Source organism: Ptiloglossa arizonensis, chromosome 4, assembly GCF_051014685.1.
Source record: "Ptiloglossa arizonensis isolate GNS036 chromosome 4, iyPtiAriz1_principal, whole genome shotgun sequence".
NCBI classification, from domain to species: domain Eukaryota; kingdom Metazoa; phylum Arthropoda; class Insecta; order Hymenoptera; family Colletidae; genus Ptiloglossa; species Ptiloglossa arizonensis.
Genome location: NC_135051.1, coordinates 21,937,452 through 21,960,873, shown reverse-complemented (window position 1 = coordinate 21,960,873; position 23,422 = coordinate 21,937,452). Strand labels below are relative to the sequence as shown.

Genomic DNA, 23,422 nt, shown 5'->3' with positions numbered 1-23,422 from the left:
GGAAATTTGGAATTCAAAGATTTGTAAGCACCAATTCCGTCATTTATTATAAAAGAAAGATTTGATACACTTTTAAGTAAAAATGATAAATAATTTAACTAAATAGTATACAGAGTACAATCATTTGTTCGTGTGTACAATTAATGTACGCGTTCATTATAAATTATAAGATAATTTTCAATCATCGGCTTCAGTGTCTTCTTCCTCTGGCGCATCAACTGCATTTGGTGTTTCTAATTTCCGTTTAAAAATTTCTATGTATCTCAATAATCGTTTCTCAGAATTGTTCATCTACAGAAAATAATAAATTTACACATTTCAGTTTACAAATAATAATAAACCGTTTGTGTAAACTTACCATTTGCACAACTTTCTTTATAGATAGTTGTAAATTTTCTCTTGACGTATTGTCGTCTATTTCTGGATACAAATTCTGTAGAGATTGAATGAGCATTTCTTGACTAATGCAGCTATTTGGATTCAATATTTCCGCCAAAATAATGAAAACGAGATTATTGTGTGCACAGTAATTTTCCGTTATAGATTTGGAAATTCTATGCCTGGTCATATTCAATAAAAATTTGGACACGTCGTAGGGATCGATTTCCTGCAACGGACTAATCTCTGGCGCGTTATACAAAATTCGTAATGTCGGTAAGTACGCCTCTTCCAATAATTCTTGTGCCTCAGGTACGTATATTAAAAAATGATCGAAGAAACAGCTTAAACATTGCCGAAGATAGAAGTCGTTATCGTTCACAGGATTATAGCACAAAATTATTAATCTCGATAATAAACTAGAGCTAGTGATTCGTCGATTAATTAGCAACTTGCATATTCCTTCAGTAGCAATTGTTCTTAATCCTTGATCCTGCATTTTTATTTAAGAAAATATAAATATAATTTGCTTAACGTAAATGAATATTACGTTACGTATGACATATGCTTACCGCGTTATCTAATAATCCTGCTAAAATATTGATTAAATTATAATTGCTTCTCTCCGTGTCAGATTTCTGCGACGATGACAGAGATACTTCTCGGTCGGTGTTAGTATATAATTTTGTTCGAGATTTTTCAGTTCGATCGATGCTCTCGTTCTGATTTTCTAAAATGTCGAAATACTTGAGACCGTACAATAATAAAAGGTCGAAAATTCCTTTCAACGTTACAATCCAAATTTCCTGATTTTCTTGTTCTACAGAAAACTGTAGGAATAACATTAGGATATGTTTTTTTGCTAAATTTTTATCCAATATACAACAAATACTGATTGCTTTTATTGCTAGTATGTGTACAGTATCATTTGAATTCTAAAAGTAAAAATCATATTAAATCACTTGAAAATGAAGTGAAATTAAACACAAATACATACATTTAAACTATCAAGACCTATTTGCATGAGATTACTAATAGTTGGTGTTAATGTAGTTATAGACTGCATCATAGTACATATTATGCTTAGACATTTGATCATTGTTTCTGGATCATCTTTTTCTTTGACCTCTTCAGAAATCATTATCTGCGGTTTTTCTGACAATTTTATTATTTCTTGATGTAATAAATTTATTTCGTTTGTTAGACTATCTGCCTTCAAATACTGTTTGTCTTGTACAGCTTGATATTCTTCTTCTTTTAACTCTAGTAACTTCACCTTGAGTTTTGCTCTCTGAAAAGTACTATTGATTAATATAAGTACAAAATACAGTACAATTAGAATGTGTACCATGAACAATGTCTTAATGTTATCTGTAGATTATAAACTTACTTGCATATTCATCTCCTCTTGTTGGTATTCAGAAACTTGAGTACCTTGGGTATGTTCTTTCAAAGGTAATCTGATATCACTGATTATATTAGCTAAAGTGTCCAATCTGGTATTTACATCTGGTATAACTTTTTGTAAATGCTTCACTATGCATTCAATGATTTTTTCAGACCAGTAGTTACTCAACAAGGTGTTACATATTAATTCTTTCAATTTCTTCCGTCCCACTTCATCAGATAGATCATATGTTGTTGCTATCTCAAATAATTGCAAAAGAATGAACTTCTGCGTATGATCCACCCATGTCTCTGTTTGACTCACAGACATTGCTGTTAGAAAGTCAGAGATGTATGTGCAAAATATAGATAATTCTGGTAAAATTCTTTCTATTTCTTCTGTATAAGCTTCACGATAAAAATATGTTATTAAACATTTCCAATACAATACATTCTCACTAGCTAAATTATTTATTGGAATTAATTTACTTTCTTTGTCGATAGGCAATTGTTCTATCAATGTGTTCAATTCACAATTCCTAATTGAATAAATATTAAATACTTATTACTTAAAACAAATGCTTGATTTCTTTATGTGTAATGAAATACTTACTTAAATAAAGTTTCTAAAGCAAGAACAGATACATCTGTACCAATTTCAGCATCAAGAGCTTTCACTAAATTCATAAAATCCCCACTAAAATGTCTTAACCATGATGGTAATAAAACATTTTGTACACACTTTCTAACTATTTCAGATCTATCTTTTAGACCATCGTTCAATAACTGATCTCTTTGTGTAATAGTTAAAGATCTAACTGTAATTTTGCTAATAAAATCATATGCCGTTTTACGTACTCCTTCGTTCACATCCCTTGTTCGTCTTAATGCTACTTGTAAAGTTTTTTGATTTTTTCCCATGCTCATCAATGCTGCTTTGCGAACCTCTGCTTTTGGATCCTTCGAAGCATGGAATATGTACATTTTTATAACTGGACAGTCATCGTCCATGGGGTCTTGAAGTCTATGCAAAGCAAAAATTGCTTGTGCTCTGACTTTTGCAGATTTATCCAATAAACGATTCATCATAGAAACAGTAATTTTGTCACAAAGAGTATCATCTATAAAAGCTTGATCACCCATTGAGTTCAATAATATATTCAAAAAGTGACAAATGCGAAATCTTATTGCAGGATCCTTTGCACAATGATTTGTCAAAATAAAATTGAATAATTCATTGAGAAAAGGACACAATGGTTCCTCTGATTCCTCATCTGTGACTGTATATAAACTAGCAGCAAAATTAGCAACAAATTCAAGAGTATATTGAATCTGTGTATGAGACTGTGCAATAGTAAGTGGAATTCTAAAACAGGACACAAAGGATTCCCAAAAACTGGAAATATTACTCTAAAATAAAAAAAAAAGAATTATTGACAATCTATAATAACCTTATGTAGAAAATATTTATATTGAAACTAAATTATGTAAATCTATATGAAAAGAATATTACAATTAATCGTTTAAGATAATGAAAGTAAGATTGCAACGTATTCTAATAATTTCTTTATACCTTATTATAATACTCTCTTAATCTTTTCAGATTACTTTGATGACAAGTTCTGTTAAATTGAACATTGTAGAATATTTCGTTTATTGCTGTATTTACTTTTCGTTTCATGTTAAGTCGTAAATTATCTGTTCCCGCTTTAAATATAAATCTTTATAATAATGCAGATAGAAACGGCCAATATCACATAAACTATAAAACGTTTATTTTTCAAATGCATTACCAACAGTATAGTTAAGATTCAAATAAATGTAACTACAATTTATATTTATGTTTTTAAGTAGAATACACCAAAATCTATAGAGTTATAGATTTATATAATATTGTAACAAACTTATTTATTACGATAATACAATAATTTCTCACTTTTGCCGATTAAATGTTTTATTTGTATTTAAATAATAATACTGGACTAAATATATAAGTAATTTTCTGTGATTACGTTGGTAGAATGAACGTTATGTTGGTATATTACAATGTTTATAAATATAACCTTACATATAGAACTGATTTGCGAAAACTAATGGTATATTTCAATTTCTTTCTTTAATGTTTATATAAAGTTTATTTTAACGGTATTACAATTACCTTCTAATTTCAATAAAAATAATTAAAACAAACATATTTTACATAAATTATAGAATTTATTTTAATGCATTTTTCGTTCTTAAGACTGGTGTGCAGTATTTACTAATATTTGTTATGTGTGTACATTTTCCTTATAGTGTTTTATGTGATAAATTGAAACCTATTGAGTAATTAGTACAAAGGTTATATTATTTATATTACATAAATACAATAATTCAGTAAAATGGATGTGAAAGCAAATACAGATACAGAGGTATTTCTTTCTGGATATTCTTTTATAATTAAATATATGAAATATTTGTTTACATTTTGGAAATATTTTGCTTCACAGTTTTCGCTCAAGACATCACTTCTTTGGCCTGATAATCAGAATGTATTGAGAGAATATATTACATGTGTGGATAATCTTCCAATATATCACTTGGATAAAGTTCAATGTTATTGGCCAAGGAAACCAAATATTTTATCCCTTTTGGACTTTGGTTTAGCACCGCTTAGTACTACATTAAAATTTGATCGTAATCCTGTTACTGGAGAACTTGGTGAAATGCACGAAGTTCCTGTAACATCAGCTGGGGAAAATGCACAAAATTCAATGTCTATGACTCGTGCACCAGGCCCTGCTAGAAATAGCATTAGAGGTAAGCAATATATAAAACCATATGTTAAAAAATATTAGTAGTGTCTAAAATGTTAAAATGAAATTTTATAAATTATTTATGGTAATTGTTTATAGGAAGTGTCAGTAATATTCTATTTTGGCCAGGCGGCTTTGATGAACCTGAAATGATACAAGATCCATCGATGGAAGATATTGACTTTGAAAACAATTTAAGAACTTTAGCAAAAGGATTCAGTGCTGGTGTAGAGTTTAAAAGCGATAACTGCACTCCAAAAGAGACAATAACACAGGAAAAACAATTATTGGATACAGAGAAAAATGAAGTTGAAAGAATAGCAGATAAGATTAATTTAATGGATATTGTAAATTATGAGCGAAACGAACTTGACATCTGGTCACCAGAAAAAGAAACAAAGATTGAGAATAAAACTATTAAACCTTCAACTATTCAAGAGTCATTGTTTGATGAAATTGATCAACTTTTAGACAAATCAAATATTCCTATTTTGAAAATTTCAAAAAAGCCTGCAGAGAATGCAAAATCAGAATGGGCAGAAGAATTGAATGTGTCTGTTCCATTAACTGATTTTGAAAAACACATTCCTGATCCAGCAATAACTTTTCCATACGAATTAGATAACTTTCAGAAGTATGCAATCCTTAAATTAGAAGAAAACTGTAATGTATTTGTTACTGCTCATACATCAGCTGGAAAAACAACAGTAGCAGAATATGCAATTGCATTAAGTCAAAAACATATGACAAGGTACAATTTAATAATTTTTATATTCTATCTCACTATTAATTACATTTGTTTTAGGGTCATTTATACATCTCCTATAAAAGCACTTTCAAATCAAAAATATCGTGAGTTTAAACAAAAATTTGAAAGTGTTGGATTATTAACAGGGGACTTACAGATTAACTCAAATGCTTCATGTCTTATCATAACTACAGAAATTTTACAATCTATGTTATACTGTGCATCAGATGTTTTAAGAGATTTAGAATTTGTTATTTTCGACGAGGTACATTATATTAATAATGACGAAGTGAGTAAAACTTTAATTAATTTTCTGTTATAAAATAATTAATGATTTATTTTATCATATTCTATTTATTGTAGCGTGGTCATGTTTGGGAAGAAAGTGTCATTCTTTTACCAAAAACAGTTAACATAGTAATGTTATCTGCAACTGTGCCAAATCCATTAATATTTGCAAATTGGGTTGGTCGTACTAAGAAAAAGAAAATGTATGTGATAAGTACTTTAAAAAGACCAATACCGCTCCAACATTATTTATATACTGGCACTAATAATCAAACCAAGAATAATAAATTTTTATTGTTAACCGAAAATGACGCATTTTTATTAGATAGGTAATGATCGTGCTATCTTTTATCTTCAATTGGACGTGTAAATGTTTAATACATACATATTATATATATAATACACAATCATTAATTTAGATGGTACCAGGCAGTAAATACAAAAGAATCAAAAAAGAATAATTCCAAAAATTTGAAGGATAATAAAATGACGCTAAAACAAGAGCAGACGTTATGGAATGCTTTTATCTATCATCTTAAGTCTAATGTATGATTAAGGTATTCATATTTAATAATTAGTAGTTATTTACTCATATAAGTGATTAAATTTTGTTGTTTTAGAAATTGTTACCCGTCGTTGTCTTTATGTTATCACGGAAACGTTGCGACACGATTTCTGTCTTATTAAAGCATATCGATCTCACCACCGAAACGGAAAAGCATACTATTAGAGTCTTTTTTCAAAATAATATTAAGCATTTAAAAGGTAATGATAGACAGTTGCCACAAGTTCTTATGATGCAAGAATTGTTACAAAATGGTGTTGGTATACATCACAGTGGTATATTACCTATTTTAAAGGAAATAGTAGAAATGCTTTTTCAAAATGGAGTAGTAAAGGTCAGTTGTTCAAATATCATTTAATTTCTTTCGTTTCTAATTGTATGTTTTATTTACCTACGTACTACCTACAAGACAAAAAATATATTAACGTTTGGATATTTATAAATTGGAAATTTATAAAAAAATTTTGCAGTTATTATTTGCAACAGAAACATTTGCAATGGGTCTAAATATGCCAGCACGTACAGTAGTATTCGACTCAATTATAAAATATGATGGTAATAATTTTCGAACACTTTATCCTACTGAATACATACAAATGGCTGGTCGAGCTGGCCGTAGAGGTCATGATACGACAGGAACGGTTATAATCATGTGTAAAACATCTGTACCACATTTTAATGAGTTGAAACGTATGATGTGTGGTAAAGCTCAAAACTTAGAATCCAAATTTAAAGTAACATACTCAATGGTTCTAAATCTGAGAAGAATAAACGAATCAGTAACAGTTGAGGCAATGATGCGTAGATCCTTTAAAGAATCGTCATTAATTTCGAAACAAAATATTTACGAACTTGAATTGCATAAAGTGGAAGATGAACTATCTAAGTTACCTCCTTTAACCGATGTACAAAAGGAACTTTGTGACTTCTATCAGGCTGCTATTGATTACTTAGAATATCTGAAGTATTTGAAACCTTTATTGTTCAAGACACAGAATAAAACAAATCAATATTTAATGCCTGGTAGGGTTTTACTTATATCATATGCAAGTCATTACAATAAATTAGCTTTAATGCTGAGTACTGTTCAAAGTAAAAATAAAATACAATACAGGGTATTAGTCCTTAAAAATTCTGAAACATCAAAGCATGTTGAAGATGAGCCAGGACTTACATTTAAGGATTCAGAAAAATGGCATGACATGGTTGCTTTAACAGTAAAAAAGATGTTTGTACCAGTTGGAGTGCCATCTGATGAAGTATTGATTATTTCAGCATGGCATATTTTAGAAATAACTAATTGTCAAATAAAACTAGATTGTAATCTAATCCTTGCAAACTGGGAGAAAAGGCAAATAGCAAGATTTAGGTAAGGAGGGTTAATGTTAAGAGTAGACTTAGGTTCGATTTGACATAATACATAATTTATAATTATTTTTAGGAACGAAATTCCCAGTCAGACTTACCAAACTGCTATACAAGAATTAATAACATTATCGTTAAAGGCTGCTAATAATATTTCTATTTTACAACCATATCAAGTAATGAAATTAAACTATCATGTTAAGATGAAAATGCAACACTTACTTAAGTTAAAGAATGCTGTTTACGATACAAAATGTACTGAAATTTCAAATTTTGAAGAACAATTTGAAATTGTATTTAATCGAAATGAATTAGAAAATAAGAAAATGGAACTTCAACTTCAACTTAGTGATAAAGGGTTGAGTCTTTACCCTGATTACACAAATGCTGTTGCTCTTCTTAAAGATTTAGGATACATAGATAATGACAATAGAAGTTGGTATAGGGTAATATTTTATAAAGATCATCAGTTTTGATAAATTATTACATGAATATTTAAATATTTTTCAGTTGCATTAAAAGGTCGAGTTGCGTTACAGATGGGAAGTAACGAATTATTAATTACAGAACTTATTCTTAAAAACGTATTAACAGTACTTCAGCCAGCTGAAATTGCAGCATTATTGTCTACCCTAATATTTCAACAACGAACGTACGTTGAACCGAATCTTACACCAGAATTGAAAAAGGTATAATTTTTTAATATAATTTTATAATTTATTGCAATTAAAATGCTCTGCTGTTTGAAACATTTGTATTTGTTCTATTTTAGGGATGCGAAGAAATACAAAAAATATATGCCGAATTAGAAGCATTAGAACAGCATTATCAATTAGCTACACTGCAGCAATTGAACTTCGGTTTAGTAGAAGTGGTATATGATTGGGCACAAGCAAAATCATTTGCTGAAATAATGGAAAAAACGGATGTACAAGAAGGGATTATAGTGCGATGTATTCAACAATTAAGTGAAACCTTAAAAGATGTTAAAAACGCATCTGTGACTATTGGTGATCCCGTTTTAAAGGAAAAGATGGAAGAAGCTTCTACAACTATTAAGAGGGATATTGTTTTTGCCGCGTCTTTATACACGCAAGATTAATTGTTAAATGAGTTCTATATACAATAATTTATTTTTATGTATAAATTCTCAAAACATTTTCAATTTTGATAATTGAGAAATAGGTATATTTTTATAATTTATACACCATTTATGAAGTATATGTTAAAAAAAACTGCGATATGATTTTCACTGTAAATGTAGAGTATTGAAATTTAATTTTATTATATAAATTATAGTTCTTTATGTCTAGATATATGATAAGAGTACAAACATATAGAATAAGATTCTTACTAATATGGAACAACTGGTTTAATTTACAATGTTTATCGATACAAAACATTATTCTATATTTTATTCTCTGATATTAAAGTGCACGCTGATCTACATTATTAAGATTTCCTTGACCTTTATTTGTCTCAGAAATGCATGTCCACTGTCCTTCTGTATTTTCACGCCAAAGATATACCTTATTATCTCCACCACTAACTGCTAAAATACCTCCAGTAAGTGACCAACTTACATTCCAAATAACATCATCAAAGACATGAAGGATAGTTGGTGTCCAACTGGAATAATCGTTTGAAGTCCATACAATCACACGACGATCTTGTGAACATGAAGCTAAAGCAGCTTTAGACGGTCCAACTGCTGGTGCCCATGCTACATCTCTTACCTACATTTGAATATTTACAAAAACAAAGAATTTATTTACTACATATATATACATATAACCATGCTTTCTAAATTTGAAAGATAATAAAAGTCCCACCCAATCACTGTGTGCTTCTAGTTTGTCTTCTTCGATCCATCTGTCACCTTCTTCTTTCCAAATTTTAACTAAGTTATCACAACCTCCTGTTGCTAATCTTTTTACAGGCCCATTCCTTTGTGTGCCACTGGCATCAAAGCTCGGTTCAATAGCTGGACACCAGCTTACAGCGTTACATCCAATAGTATGAGCATTTGCAATTTTTTGTGTGTCCCATGTATCTCCATTATTAGTGAGAATAGATAATGAACCATCAGAGCTACCACAAGCAAGAATCAAGCCAAATTCATGTGGCGCCCATGCTAATGAGTTAACAGAGGAATCATGACCAGTGTGTTCATAAATTTTTGTCCATTCTCTTAGTTCCTTCCAAATAATTACTTTTCTATTAGAAAAAATAATATCGAATGATTTTAAAATAAAATAAAATGTTTTACTTCCACTTAATTCGTACCAAATGAAAGATATTAATAAGTATTGACACATTAGAAAAATAAATTTTAACATACCGATCGTAACTGCAAGAAGCTAAGAGATTTCCAAATTTGGGATGTGCCCAAGCAACTTGCCACACAGGTCCAACGTGACCTTTCAGATCAGCTACTAAACTTTGCGACCCGTTCTTTAAATCGAAAATTTTTACCGAATTGTCACTGGAACAAGTTGCTAACCTCAAACCATAGTAATCCATTTCTGCATCATGGATCATATCTTCGTGTCCGGTGTCAACAGTATTCAAGACAGACACCATTTTTACAATACTTTCTACTCAAATTTACGTAAAAAATTACGAACGGTTCAACGATTAAATAAAGATCGTTGAAAGGTTATGTTCCCCAGTGTCTGTCACTTACGTGGAATCATGTGCGCACTAACAACTAATGTACAACTGTATTGCGCAGATCGCGTGTAACTGTCAGTACTATTGCGGCAAGCGAGTAGAATCAAAATATTCTTCTTCCTAATAGAATTCGAATTCGGAACCTCACGAATTATAATTTAATACACTTATTCCATACTCGGATTTGAACGTAGAATATGTTAGAATAGATATAAAAATATATGTTATATTATACCATTAGAAACTTTTGTGACACATGAGAATGTTTGAAGCTTTGATTATTCTAGCAGAATATAAGAATATGTCTATAATTTTATATATTTCAATAAATTCATTTCGAATAACAAAAAGGCTTTTTTTTCCTTTCATTTTCTTCGTCAGATCTTAAATTAATTTTCAGAAAAAGATACTAAAGTTTAAATGATCGTTTGATAATTTGCAAAAAATCTTGAAAAAATTTTGAATGTATATTGATAAATTTTAAATGTATCTAATAAACAATGAAGTTCAATAAATAATGTATACTTATTCTTTAAGAAAACGTATGCATTATTTAACATGAGTTGTACTTAAAACTTGTATTGCAATATAAATGTCAAAATGTAATTTTCCTTTAATAATGAGGAATAAATTTTGCTTCAATAGTTGAACTTAGAAAGTTTGTTACAATGTTAGGGTCAAAAATTATAAATTTCTCTTAAATAACCAGAAAAAATTATGGTTATACGGGTATGATATAAGCATAATAAATTAATTTTTGACTCATAATGGCATGCAAAAGCACAAATCCTAAAAATAATTTAATTTGTTTAAAATTTAAATAATCCGAAAAAGTACAGGTGGCTCCATCTACGGCAAAACGCCCAAGTTTGTCGAAAAATAGTTCGTTAGAAAAGCGCTAGATGGTAGCGTAGGTGCTGTTAGACCGCGTATTAGAATGTAGCTGACTTTTTACAAAATATAAACTTTTCACAAAAAAAAACGCATAAATATCGCGTTTAGAGGTATACACAGGATGCATGTTATATATGTAAGGTTCGAAATAAAATTTATACATACAATTTTATGTAAAATACTTTACGTATAAATTTTATTCGATCCTTACATTGCAATACACGTTCTGAATAGATATTTTGTCAACTATATTCTAATACGTGTCTAACAGCACCTACGTCACCATCTAGCGTTTTACGAACGAACTATTTCTCGTCAAACTTGGGCGTTTTGCCGTAGATGGAGCCACCTGTACTTTTTCGGATTATTTAAATTTTAAACAAATTAAATTATTTTTAGGATTTGTGCTTTTGCATGCCATTATGAGTCAAAAATTAATTTATTATGCTTATATCATACCTGTATAACCATTATTTTTTCTGGTTATTTAAGAGAAATTTATAATTTTTAACCCTAACATTGTAACAAACTTTCTAAGTTCAACTATTGAAGCAAAATTTATTCCTCATTATTAAAGGAAAATTACATTTTGACATTTATATTGCAATACAAGTTTTAAGTACAACTCATGTTAAATAATGCATACGTTTTCTTAAAGAATAAGTATACATTATTTATTGAACTTCATTGTTTATTAAATACATCGATTGAATAATTGTTTAATTCTTGTGATTTGGACTACTCGCGATGTAGTATTACTTGCCGCGAGTAATGCCGAGCTAATTAGCTGCGAACCTAGAATAGTTATTTAAGATATAAGAACAAGAAGAAAACAACATTCTTGTAATCCGTGTGAGAGTGTGAATATGTTAATGACACGAAAGAATGCGTTTGTATCTTCAATGTATTTATGTACTTTAATAAATTTACTTCAAGAAAGGCAAAATATTCTTTTTTCCTCGCCTATCATGTGCTCCTCATACCAAAGTCCCGAAATCGACGAAAAATTTTAGCAAAAGTTCAGAAATTCATTCGAAAATTCCGCAAAATCTCAATTCGCGTAAATTCTTGGAATTCGACGTCATTTCAAAGAATCCGCGAAATCGTGCCACTTCTTCGCATATCATGACCACTTGTAAATTGGCTGTATTATTGTAAATAATAATTCTATTAATATTTTTTAAACTACTGTTGTAAAATATTTTATACAAATGATTACTGATAATATTATTGGGTTACTGAAATTCCAAGGTAATATATAACGAATAATCTATATTATTTTCAATTTTTACAGTAATACCTACATGTGTTATATTATAACATACATATTAATGTCACAAAATGTTATAAAAATAAAAATACTATTTCTTTTTTTTTAAATCTTCAAAACGTTTCATTAAATCATCAAAATCAATGTCTTCACTAGAAGACGGATTATTGGAGGGTAAATCATTCTGTGATGGCACAGCTGGTAATTCTGGAAGTTGAAAGTCATTCATTGGCATTTTTGATCTTGGTTGTGGTTTTGGTTTCTGATCAGACTGTAATAAATAATCACAAATTAGCATATAAAGAATATTTACATGTTATCAAAATGATATATTACAAAAGAAACACTACTGATTTAATAAAGTAATACTATTAATGTAATACTATGAACTTTTGTTCATTGTAATTTATATCTATATCAATATTCTCATTATTGTATTACCTGCTTGTTTAAATCAGGTGGGAATGAATCATACGGTGGAGGTAAATCATTTTCCTAAATAAATAGTTCCACAATTAAAAATAGTTATATGTAACAATTATATGTTCCAATTGTTTTCAAAATGTGATGTTAAAGTTACTTACTGGTTTGTTACCATTGGAGTTGTCTAATGGAATGTTGTAAGAGACACTAGTAGGATTGTAAGGAACATTTTCATCTTTATTTCTTGAAGGCCCTGGTGGAGCTACAAATCCAATAGGACCTTTTTCTGAATTCTAGAAACGCAAATTATTGTAAAATTTATTTTATTACATATGTAATAATAACTATTAATAGTTGATGTAGCTATAAATATATATAATTAAAAAATATTATACGTAATATAAATGATATTTAATAAGAATACATTTTATTCAAAAGTATAGAGATTTAAATAATGATATATCAAATTTGTTTGATCACTTGATAACAAAAGTTGATTGATATCTTTATATATTTTTTTAATAATAAATCAAAATTAAAAAATTATAAAAATTTAAACATGGAAGTCTCACTTACTATTAAATTAGTTGTTGAATTTGGTAACAGTGGAACTTGCGGAAATTCAACGAATCCAATCGATTGTGGCATACAACCTCCAGAAGCTATATCCAAATTATTTCTAGTTTCTCCATTACCACCAACATCGATCAACACAGCATCTTGTCCTTCAGCCATTACCTATAACATTAAAATTTATATATTTGTTACTATCTTTATCATGATGTATCTAATATTAATCAAGAGAATCAATTTTGACAAACTATATTTACCTGGGGATCTGGCTCATATTCAACATCATAATTCTTTGCAATCTCCACAAGATATCTTTCAACAAGAAGCTTAGATGGTGATTGTACGCTCATCTTGTGTTTCAATTTTTCAGAAATAGTCTGCACTGCCTCTTCCCGACAAGCTTCGGTATATTGCCTACCATACTTAGATGTTAAAATATTAGAAATTGCTTTAATTTCTTGCACATCTGTTTGAATTCTGGGTGCGGCCCAAATTATTGTAGAAATAGCTTCTGCCAATCCTTCATCTAAGTTTCTATAATTATAAAAATACAAATAATGTAGTAATATATATTAAATGATTTAATATTTAAATATTATTAAAAAAGAAAATAACATTTTGTTTTTACGATTTTTAATAGTGGTTTGTTAACAAAATATTACAAATCTAAACGACGTAATTAAAAAAATAAAACCTAAAATTCAATATTTAATCGTCATTAAAATGTCGCTCTTACTTCATTTGCTGAATAAGTCCAAAACGTGCCAATAGAAGATCACAATACATTTCAAGTAATTCCATAGCCTCGACCATGTAGTCTTCCCTAATAATATGTTCGACACGTATTTTTGCTCTTTCAATTTTTCCTGCAGCAATGTAACCAGCAATTTCTTTTCGTGCTTTTTGAGCAAGCTCAGTTTTCTTTTTCTCAAGTAATTTTAACCGATTTATTGATAGACGCAGAAGTGTCTTCAATTTCGTATAATTCGGGCCGCTTGAAAACATGTTCGTTCGATTATTTTATTACAAGTGCGAAAAATTGACACGACTTCTCATACTCTTACGTGGGAGGCAAATAGAGGTTATTCGGAAAATGACAAAGTGACAGCTCAAACGAACTGAATGCAATGCAATGTTTAATTTCACTGTGTATACGTATTATAGTATCTTTTAAATATGATCCCTCACCTATACGCACTTTGCATAAGGAATTAAACGGACAGAACATATAAACGCAAATTTAATATTTAATAAAAAAAATGACTTTAAATATTAAGGAAAATTGGTCGTGCATTGTCGTATTTCTACAAACTTCAGATACGTATCGTATGCAGAGATTCATATCATACAAACGGATTGAACGTGAATATAGCCAGGTGTGGTCAGTAGTTTTCCTCAATACGTATTTTATCTGTACATATGAGAACTTGAACTAAATGGCGCCCTTTTTAAGTATTCTAATTGTTATTATTAATAACAGTACAAATAAAATTTTGAACAAAATCCCCAAAAATTCTTATGCTAAATGTTTCATAAATGCAATCATATTTTACGTTTTACACATGTGTTTGAAGAAAATTCTAATGAACTGATAAGTATATTAGAATTACATTATACACAAAAGATAGTTGCTTTACAAATAAAATTATTTATGTTGTATATTCATTGTAATTAAAAATATATAATAGTACTATTTTTTGTTCACATGGTAAAACAATATAAGACAATCTTTAATTGTCTAGAATTTAGATATTAATAGATATATAAATGAAGCGAGTTTCTCCAAAAAATCGATTGATCGATTACTTAATGATACTTCATTTATCTGAAAGAAACAAAACGCACCAGTGGGACGATTTGCATTTTATACTTGTATTCTTATTTAACTCTTCAGTTTTCCGATGTTTTACTCATCTGAGCTTCTTTCTCTTCGACGAAAAGGCAAACTCGCGCGATGTTGGTTGGCCGCTACAATCAGCGAAAAAATGTTTAGACAAACTTTTAAACCTGGATCAATTACGAAGATTGATGTAACCGTTATCTGGTAAAGTTGGTTTTTTATGTGTGTATATGCATTTGTTTTTATATTGTTTATTACTACATTGTTATGGTAATGAAGATTTCCAATAATAAATGCTCAAATAATTATTGGGAACATAAAAAAACAAAAGCCAAAATAAAATTTAAATACGTTTAATTTTCCGCGTTTAACTTTTTACGAAATTTGACAGAAATTAATGGAGCAGAGTATTTTCCCAATATAAGTTAGAAATATACACAGTGTGTCCCAGTATACTCAGTACAACCCGAAAGAGCATGGATTTTTGCACAAAAATTGAATCGAAAATGTCCAAAAAATGTTTGTATAAATTACAATGAATTCCACTACAATTGCTTTCAAAGTTTTATATAATAATGTATAGAGATAGGTATTTAATAAATATGTATATTATTTTTTGTTACAAAAACATCGATATCCTGTAAATAATTAAGATAAATAAGTTGTTCAACTTTCAAGGAGGTAAGAAGTCTTGCCTTGTATTGAAAAATAGAGAAATATCATCCAAGTGATATGATGAGGGTAATTGTTCAAGAACCTTCAATGGTTAATATTTTTTGTCTCGAGTATATATTTCTGTAATATCTTATAATGCATAGGGTGACTCAGAAATCGCGATCAAAACAAATATCTCCGTTATTTTTAACGATCAGAAAGAATATCGGGTTTTGAAGAGATAAATTTTCTGATTGATAATTTCTAAATAAAATCGCAAATTGTTCTTCTAGCATATAATTTATCTAAAGATTTCGTTTATTTAATTCTTTTTTATAAATGTAATTTTATTCTCAATGAGTAATTGTTTGTTTGTTAAATTAATAATTTCCATTATTTTTGGATTTCTAGCAAAGAGATTTTAACATTCGCAATACAGAATGGTAGGAACTACGATAGATTTAGTCTTTATCTTTCTTCACAATTAATGTATGGAGCAACAAAAATACTCTCTTATCAAACGAAACTTTTTGAAGGTAATTTTGCTGCATACTCGACTTTACTTAAAACTAAGAAAAAATAATATTTAATATGAAATATGTCAAATTTAAAAAATATAAACAACATATTTTTAAGTAATAAGGGTATATTAATAATATTTTAATTTAGTTCATTATAATTTTTCACAATCATAATAATTTTTTATTTTTTTTATGTATAGAGGAAATTTATTATTTTTTCCTTTTTTGTTACAGATTATTTATTTACAATAAACTGGAAAATGGGTAAAATGAACAGGTAACAATGAAGTAAAAAATCATAAGGCAATGTACATTCATAGTTATGCATATAGTTTCAACACACTTCCATAATCTTTATACATCTTAAAATTCTATGAAAATCTTTTAGTTCCTGAATCTGTGAACATTTTTGTAAAATATATTTCTAATATTTTAAAAGTTTTAATATGTAGAGAAAGTATTGGTAATTAAGAAAATATAAATTTCATGAGAATTTTTGAATTTTGAATGTACATTAATAATGAGAAATCTGTTAATAGTTTAAAGAAGCAAGATTTTAAATGATATCATTTTTTATAGGCGTAAATTCGAGTTTAATTTAGCAATAGCTTTAAGGGAACTAGAAGATCCTCCTGTAATTGAGGTGTTTCGCGATGTAGAACGACCATTAAATTTGCACCTCATAACGGAAAGACCTTACACTTCTATCATAGAACACTTGGTAAGAAAGTTTAATCAAGCTATGTCAAAATATTATTAAAACAAACAAATATTTTGTTAAAACCTGATATTTTGCCAAAATTTAAATGAATCAGTTGCGTAAACACAAATTAAAGATATTATTACATAGAGTAATCATAGTTGTATGCATCATATATTACACAAACTTAACATGACCTTAACATTGTATTAACAAGAAATAATTTATTTATATTTTTGAAAGTGCAAAAAGTATACACAGTTTTTGATAAATGTAGTACTAAAATCTAATACTAGATGTACAGTATTTATTTATTTTACTATTATATTTGATTAAAAAGTAAAAATTCATGTTTGTTACTCTTTGTTTAAAATATAACATTTTAACAAAGTACGTTCATAAGTGAATTTTTTTTTAATGACAAAGAATTTTATTTATTAAATTTTTCTGTAATCTTGATTACTCTATCTATTTTGTTTTTTACATTAATCTATGATTGATTAAATGTGTAATAATATTATTCAAATGTAGATACAAGATGAAATGAATTTTGGAGTGTTGACTGATTCTGAGATGGAGAAATTCATGTTACCTGAAGCAGAAGAACAGTGCTTGTTAGTTTTCCATGATTCCACTGATTCCATGATTCCAAATCCTTTTACATGTATAACGTAAAAAGTTTGAATTCTAATCATTTCAAAATTAATTTATAAGAATGCAAAGGAAAAAAGAAACTATTTTCTACTGATATTATAACTTGGATAAACGAAAATGTATTCCTTTTCCTTTCTATATAATTATGATTAGTTACACTAAATCTTGTATTTGATTTCTTTTAATTAATCTTCAAAAATTTTTTTCTTTTACTTATCTTTTTTGTTAACTTTTATAAAATTATTTATATTTATTTACTAGGAATGAAATACGGAAATTTCATTGGAATGAATCAGAAGACATTATTGAAGAATGTGTACAAATTCCTCTAGTTGATCTTAATGGATTTGAAATCGATATTGTCGAGTCGGAAATCGAAACGCGAGAAGTTTTTACGAAAGAAGATCAAAGAGAATCTTTGCTGATAAATGAAGGTCTTTGAATTTCAATAAGTTTAATAATGTTCTTATTTAAAAAGAGATATGTAACATTTATATTACTATTAATAAATATTGGCCATTTTTATTGGCAATTTTATTTGCAGATCATCAATTAAAAAAACCTGCTGCTGTAACTCCCAAAAAGAGAACTACAAAATCTCTTATTGAAACTCCTAAAAAAAGAAGAAAGGTATCTTGAAAAGAAAACATTTGTTTCAATTTGGATTACGTTTCTTTTTCATATTTTCATATTGAAGTCAATAAATCGCGATAAAATTAAACTTTCCAAATTCCTCATTTTATAGGTCAGCTCTGAAGAAGTACCAGCATCCCAATCTATATCTGCAGATGTACCTCCATTACCACCTCCAGAAATACTTGCACTACCACTTGCAGAAATACATGCACTAGAATTTGCAGACGTAACTGCACAAGTGCTTGCATCTGTAAATTCATCAGAATTTGAGCCACAACAAAGATCTGCTTTTAAAAATGTACAATTAACAGAGATAATAATACCAAGACGAAGAAAAAAACTTTTTGATAAACAAACTGGTTTAAGTAGCAATGTAATGCGCAACTGGATTAAAAATGTTGCAGCTCATACTGTAGTAAGTTCCTTAATACCAAAAATACTAATAAGTTTTTAGAATAAATGAAGTTATAGATAAGTAAATAATTTACATAGAAAATTAAATAAATTATTTGAAAAATTATTGAAAAGGAAAGGTATTAATTGAAATGATTGACTCATGTGGTACTAAGTATTTAAAATAATCGAATTATTGAAAATATGTAGAAATAATTATTTGATTCCAATTTTGCCATTTCTTAGGAACATTGTTCGTTTACTGCTACTTTACCATCAGCAAAGGAGTATTTAACACAGCCCACATTAAAAAATTTAGGCACATCATGGGCAGAACCTTTAATGAAACTTTTTAGACATTACCTTACTGGACCCTTTTTTGCTCAAAATGAGTTTTTAGATTTTGAAACTGACCAAGTAAAATGTGAGCAACATAATACGATTTTAACTCTATTACATTGATTCAGTAATAAATAATGAAATATTAAATAAATAAATTCAAACATATAAGTGTTATTAAACTATCACTATCATGGTTTTCAGTAGAAAAGATATGTAAATATGTCAAATAATGAAGTATACACTTTTGCGACTATATTTTTGCAGTTAAAGAAACTATACGCCCAGACACGTCGAGTAAATTACACGGTCAAATAGGCGAATTATCAAGTAAAATTGCAATAACAACCACAACGGAGACAAGTGATTATTCTAAAACTATAGAGAAAATACTTCCAATTGACCATTATCGGGCAAAAATACCTGAAGAGCAACAGAGAAAACAAATTGAAGAATCTCTGGTTGAACTTCCAGAAATTACTAATATTGAAGAGAAAATTAGGTATACTTCAATGCTTAATTAATTAATATAGTGTAACATTTTATTTTAATTTTATGTTACGAATAGTATTCATTGTATAAATTTATTTTGATTTTTTCTTTTACACTTACCATATTACAGTCCATATTTTACATTCAATAAATTTATTTTCGATTACAGTAAATGAATTCTATTATTACATGATGATAAGTAATGTAGAATACATGTTCGATTAAACATTAAAACAAAAATTAATTTTTACAGACAGACGTCAAATACTGAAATGTTAGAGAAACAATTAAATGAAAGAAAAAGGCGTCTATCAACGTCCAGTTTTTCTTCTTGGTCAGAATTTTTTGTTTTTTCTAAATTTTATATAAACAATAAAATAAGTACTTAAAATGTTTTTTAAAGTATTATAATAATTTTAGTTTTTTTAAAAGTTTTTTTAGCAAATAACAGTATTCTGATTTTTATAATAGTTCCAGAATACATTTGATCAAAGCAGAAGTATTAGCTTTGCTGGAAATCCACTGGTACCAAGGAAATTTAGTGAAATTTCAGGATTTAATCACACTGGATTACAACAAACTCGATGCCTCATGTGCATTTCAATATTGCTTAGGTGAATATAGTTATTTATTAAACTTAGTAAATTTTATTATAACATTAAAACCAAACAGAATTTTATTGCAGTTCTTTAGATTTTAAAAACCTTTTCCTTTAATTGTTTATTTTCAATTGTTACACACTTTTAGAATTCCATGCGGAAAATGTTTTGATCTTAAAACAGGATCAACCCTTTCATACAATTTGGATTGAAAAATACCCTTACTACTCTTCAAAAAATGGTGAAGATAATGTTGTAGATGCAATTACTACAAGTTCACAACAGTTACATATGTAAAAATATATCAATTATTAAGGTATTCTCCAAATAAATTTATTTTTATAAAACAAATATACAATAAACTGTGTATAATATTGTATATTCAACATGTGATACATATAATACAAGTATTTATTTGTTACAAAGTACTCTTAGAATACAATTTGTGTGAATTATTTTTGTATAGAATAAATTTAAAGCATAAATAATATTGTAATAATAAAGCACACTTTTTATAAATGGTTTTTATATTAAATTATAATTTCTTTTATATCATAGTAATTAATTATAGTTAATAATGTTACATTATTTCTCTTTTTAAATTTACATTATATATTCAAGTTTGTATTAAAAAGCATTATATTTATGTTATAATCACTTTTGAAATAAACTGATTATCGATATTTTGTTGATCATTAATGCAAATATAGCCTACATGAATATAATTATTGTACTATGCAGCTTTTAGAGATTTACTTTTTTGAAATTGTTTAAAGTTATTGAATAACACATAAAAAGCTTTAATGTGCAAGCTTTTTTCTAAATATTTTTTGCTTTCAATTTGTTTAAATTGTAACTTTCAAAAATAGATATAAAATTTTAATTAGTTTGTATATATTTGTTTTGATAAAATTCTATAACATAAGATCGTTACATTTGTAACATTAATATGAGGTTTCAGTTAACAGATACCTTAATCTCTTTGAATGAGGACTTTGTATGTTTTTATTTGTCCCATTATGTTGAAATATTCTGCATATCTGCTTTTTAAAACAATAAAGTATACTTGAAATCATTTATGACTGCTTTCTTCTTGTGATAGATTCGTGCTGATTATAATAAACAAGCATTAAATGTTTTTCTTGTTGTGTATTTATGCTATGAATGATTTCTATTTCTATATTATTATTCACGAAGCCTTGCTAGTCGCTGGGTAAGCTCATCCTGTTCTTGGCTGACTGTAGTGGTACCTATACTACCTACTTGTCCAGTTGGTAATTCCATATTCAATTCCAGTCTGTGAAAAATTATATAAAATAAAATTCCTTGTTAAAATTTTTCTACCATTATAAAATACTGCAACAGATTATTAAACTGTTGTCACTATAATATTTCTTTATTTAACTGTATTCAGATTGCATGAAGTAAATAATTTTTACTAAATATAAAATTTGCAGGATAAATACTTACCCAGCTTCATCTGCAACTTGCTGTAATAATGAATCAACATCATTTTGTGGAACATTAGTAGTTGTAGTTTGGGACATTGCATTTTCCATGTATGAACTTTGAACATCAAGATCTTCAAACTGGCTTTCAAACTTATCCATTAAACCTGAGATTAAGTTTGTAAAAGATTAATTTTAATGTATCTATACAGTTGCATATACTTATTTTTCATAGTACTTTTTATATTAAATTCATAATATAGATAAAAATATTTATTAGTTTACTACCAATAATGTGCATATTTAAAATAAATTGATTACATTTTAGTTTCTTTTTAAATTATAGTACTAATATATTTATGAAATTGATATTTTTTCAGTTACCTGAAATTTTTTCTAAATTCATTGATTTCATTGCAGCATCCATTGCTTTAACTACACCAGCCATTGATTGAGTGACTTTGCGCGTAGTCAAAGCAGTTTGTACTCTGCTAGCTACTGCATCAACTCTTGCACTCATACGCAAATAATTTAATGCTTGATTCCGTTGACGAATTGCATTTTCTGCATGAATACGAGCTCCTTCCATATTACCTTTTTGAATGGCTTTTTTTATTTTAGCCTTTTCAACTTTTTCTTCTTTCTCACACTTTTTTGAGTTCCTTTCTAACTCTTTCACTGCAAACTTAAGATTAAATAGATTTTCTTATCAATAATTTAGGAAAATATTTTGCTGCTCCTATTTAGTTTAATTCATTACTAGATTCCAATTATTTAATTGTAATTTTTATATAAGTTTATATCCATGTAAGAGGTTTGTATACGTTGCTTATTTTATAAAAGAAATGAACTTAAGATGTTCTAAACATTCAAAAACACCATAAATGGAATATTTTTAATTTAATGATCATTTATTCTTAGAATATGAACTTTAAATCTAATCTAACCTTATTTACAAAAATGAAAATTGTCAAAGTTCGTCATAATAGTACACATAAAAATATTGTAATTTATTTTTATGAAACATGTAACTAGTGTTTCGATACAAACATCAATTATTGAACCAAAATACAAAAATTATTATAGAAATAATCTTTAATAATTTAACTTAAAATCAAAAGTATTAAGATTCTCTTTCAAAGCTTTAATAACGATTATAAACAATCCATATTGTTTGACAAAAGAAAATATTTATTTTAATAAGATCGTTGATTAACGTCTGAAATAACAAATGTCAAATTTGTAAAATATTTAGATAAGGATACTTTCCATCTGAGAGACAGACATGGCTGATTGTTCGGCACCCGTTGTGACAAAATTTACGAGATAAATGCCTGAATCAGCAAAATAAACTTTTCTTTTTTTAAAAAAAATTTGATAAATATTTGAATCACGGTTTGATCGAGTTGATTGTTATTCATCCATTAAATAAACTGACATCACAATCATCAACAAGTATTAGGACATTAATCAATTAAATATAATCAGTTCAACATATTTCAAAGCAGTATTAGTCACTAATTTCAAATTAACATAAATGACAATTACATTTTCAGAATACAGTAGATAGAAAGTTGAAAATAATTTTTTAGTCTATCAACAGCCATACCGACTGAGTAAATCTTGAACAATATAGCTGCAGATATAAAAATCAACTAGATGTGTCGCAAAATCCTTGTAACTTGTAAAATTAATTCGTTCTTGCTTCAAGGGAAAGTTACCAGTTCTACCAACCAATACCTGGCTTTTTTTCAACAGATGGATAATAAATAAATGCTGATGATTCTT

At 27.9% G+C, this 23,422-nt stretch overlaps 6 protein-coding genes across 16 annotated transcripts; 2 read left to right on the top strand and 4 right to left on the bottom strand.

Annotated features, from left to right (window-relative positions):
• Positions 1-26: 26 nt before the first annotated feature.
• Cap-g (Chromosome associated protein G) lies at positions 27-3,449 on the bottom strand. The gene is made up of 7 exons (XM_076308237.1): positions 3,338-3,449; positions 2,378-3,174; positions 1,769-2,303; positions 1,376-1,669; positions 951-1,313; positions 359-871; positions 27-291 (listed from the first exon to the last, which is right to left on the bottom strand). Exons 1-7 carry the CDS (start codon positions 3,443-3,445, stop codon positions 178-180), a joined length of 2,724 nt encoding a protein of 907 aa, XP_076164352.1. The 5' UTR covers positions 3,446-3,449; the 3' UTR covers positions 27-177.
• A 383-nt stretch (positions 3,450-3,832) lies between these two features.
• Positions 3,833-8,983, top strand: Tst (superkiller complex helicase subunit twister). Its single transcript, XM_076309282.1, has 12 exons — positions 3,833-3,860; positions 4,060-4,175; positions 4,254-4,563; positions 4,659-5,310; positions 5,365-5,596; positions 5,671-5,924; positions 6,015-6,141; positions 6,216-6,494; positions 6,631-7,529; positions 7,602-7,960; positions 8,036-8,214; positions 8,298-8,983. The coding sequence occupies exons 2-12, from the start codon at positions 4,146-4,148 to the stop codon at positions 8,625-8,627; spliced, it is 3,651 nt and encodes a 1,216-aa protein (XP_076165397.1). The 5' UTR covers positions 3,833-3,860; positions 4,060-4,145; the 3' UTR covers positions 8,628-8,983.
• On the bottom strand, positions 8,787-10,234 carry Sec13 (nuclear pore and COPII coat complex component secretory 13). Its single transcript, XM_076309283.1, has 3 exons — positions 9,867-10,234; positions 9,358-9,742; positions 8,787-9,261 (listed from the first exon to the last, which is right to left on the bottom strand). Exons 1-3 carry the CDS (start codon positions 10,106-10,108, stop codon positions 8,953-8,955), a joined length of 936 nt encoding a protein of 311 aa, XP_076165398.1. The 5' UTR covers positions 10,109-10,234; the 3' UTR covers positions 8,787-8,952.
• Positions 10,235-12,344: 2,110 nt separating this feature from the next.
• Positions 12,345-14,717, bottom strand: Ist1 (increased sodium tolerance 1-like protein). The gene is made up of 6 exons (XM_076309635.1): positions 14,095-14,717; positions 13,616-13,892; positions 13,362-13,523; positions 12,947-13,078; positions 12,804-12,857; positions 12,345-12,633 (listed from the first exon to the last, which is right to left on the bottom strand). Exons 1-6 carry the CDS (start codon positions 14,361-14,363, stop codon positions 12,454-12,456), a joined length of 1,074 nt encoding a protein of 357 aa, XP_076165750.1. The 5' UTR covers positions 14,364-14,717; the 3' UTR covers positions 12,345-12,453.
• On the top strand, positions 14,180-20,695 carry LOC143145854 (uncharacterized). 11 transcript variants are annotated; one of them, XM_076309624.1, is made up of 14 exons: positions 14,182-14,739; positions 15,253-15,402; positions 16,264-16,388; positions 16,608-16,650; positions 16,953-17,094; positions 17,605-17,687; positions 17,989-18,161; positions 18,272-18,357; positions 18,473-18,778; positions 19,003-19,180; positions 19,363-19,597; positions 19,841-19,921; positions 20,059-20,201; positions 20,335-20,695. In XM_076309624.1, exons 1-14 carry the CDS (start codon positions 14,618-14,620, stop codon positions 20,481-20,483), a joined length of 2,016 nt encoding a protein of 671 aa, XP_076165739.1. In that variant the 5' UTR covers positions 14,182-14,617; the 3' UTR covers positions 20,484-20,695. The 11 variants fall into 11 exon arrangements, with proteins under 11 accessions (XP_076165740.1, XP_076165742.1, XP_076165739.1 ...); XM_076309628.1 differs by having other exon boundaries at positions 14,632-14,734; positions 15,300-15,402; XM_076309626.1 differs by having other exon boundaries at positions 14,647-14,734.
• Positions 20,696-20,871: 176 nt separating this feature from the next.
• Positions 20,872-23,141, bottom strand: Chmp1 (charged multivesicular body protein 1). Its single transcript, XM_076309636.1, has 4 exons — positions 22,900-23,141; positions 22,019-22,339; positions 21,657-21,801; positions 20,872-21,483 (listed from the first exon to the last, which is right to left on the bottom strand). Exons 1-4 carry the CDS (start codon positions 22,919-22,921, stop codon positions 21,372-21,374), a joined length of 600 nt encoding a protein of 199 aa, XP_076165751.1. The 5' UTR covers positions 22,922-23,141; the 3' UTR covers positions 20,872-21,371.
• Between the last annotated feature and the right edge of the window lie 281 nt (positions 23,142-23,422).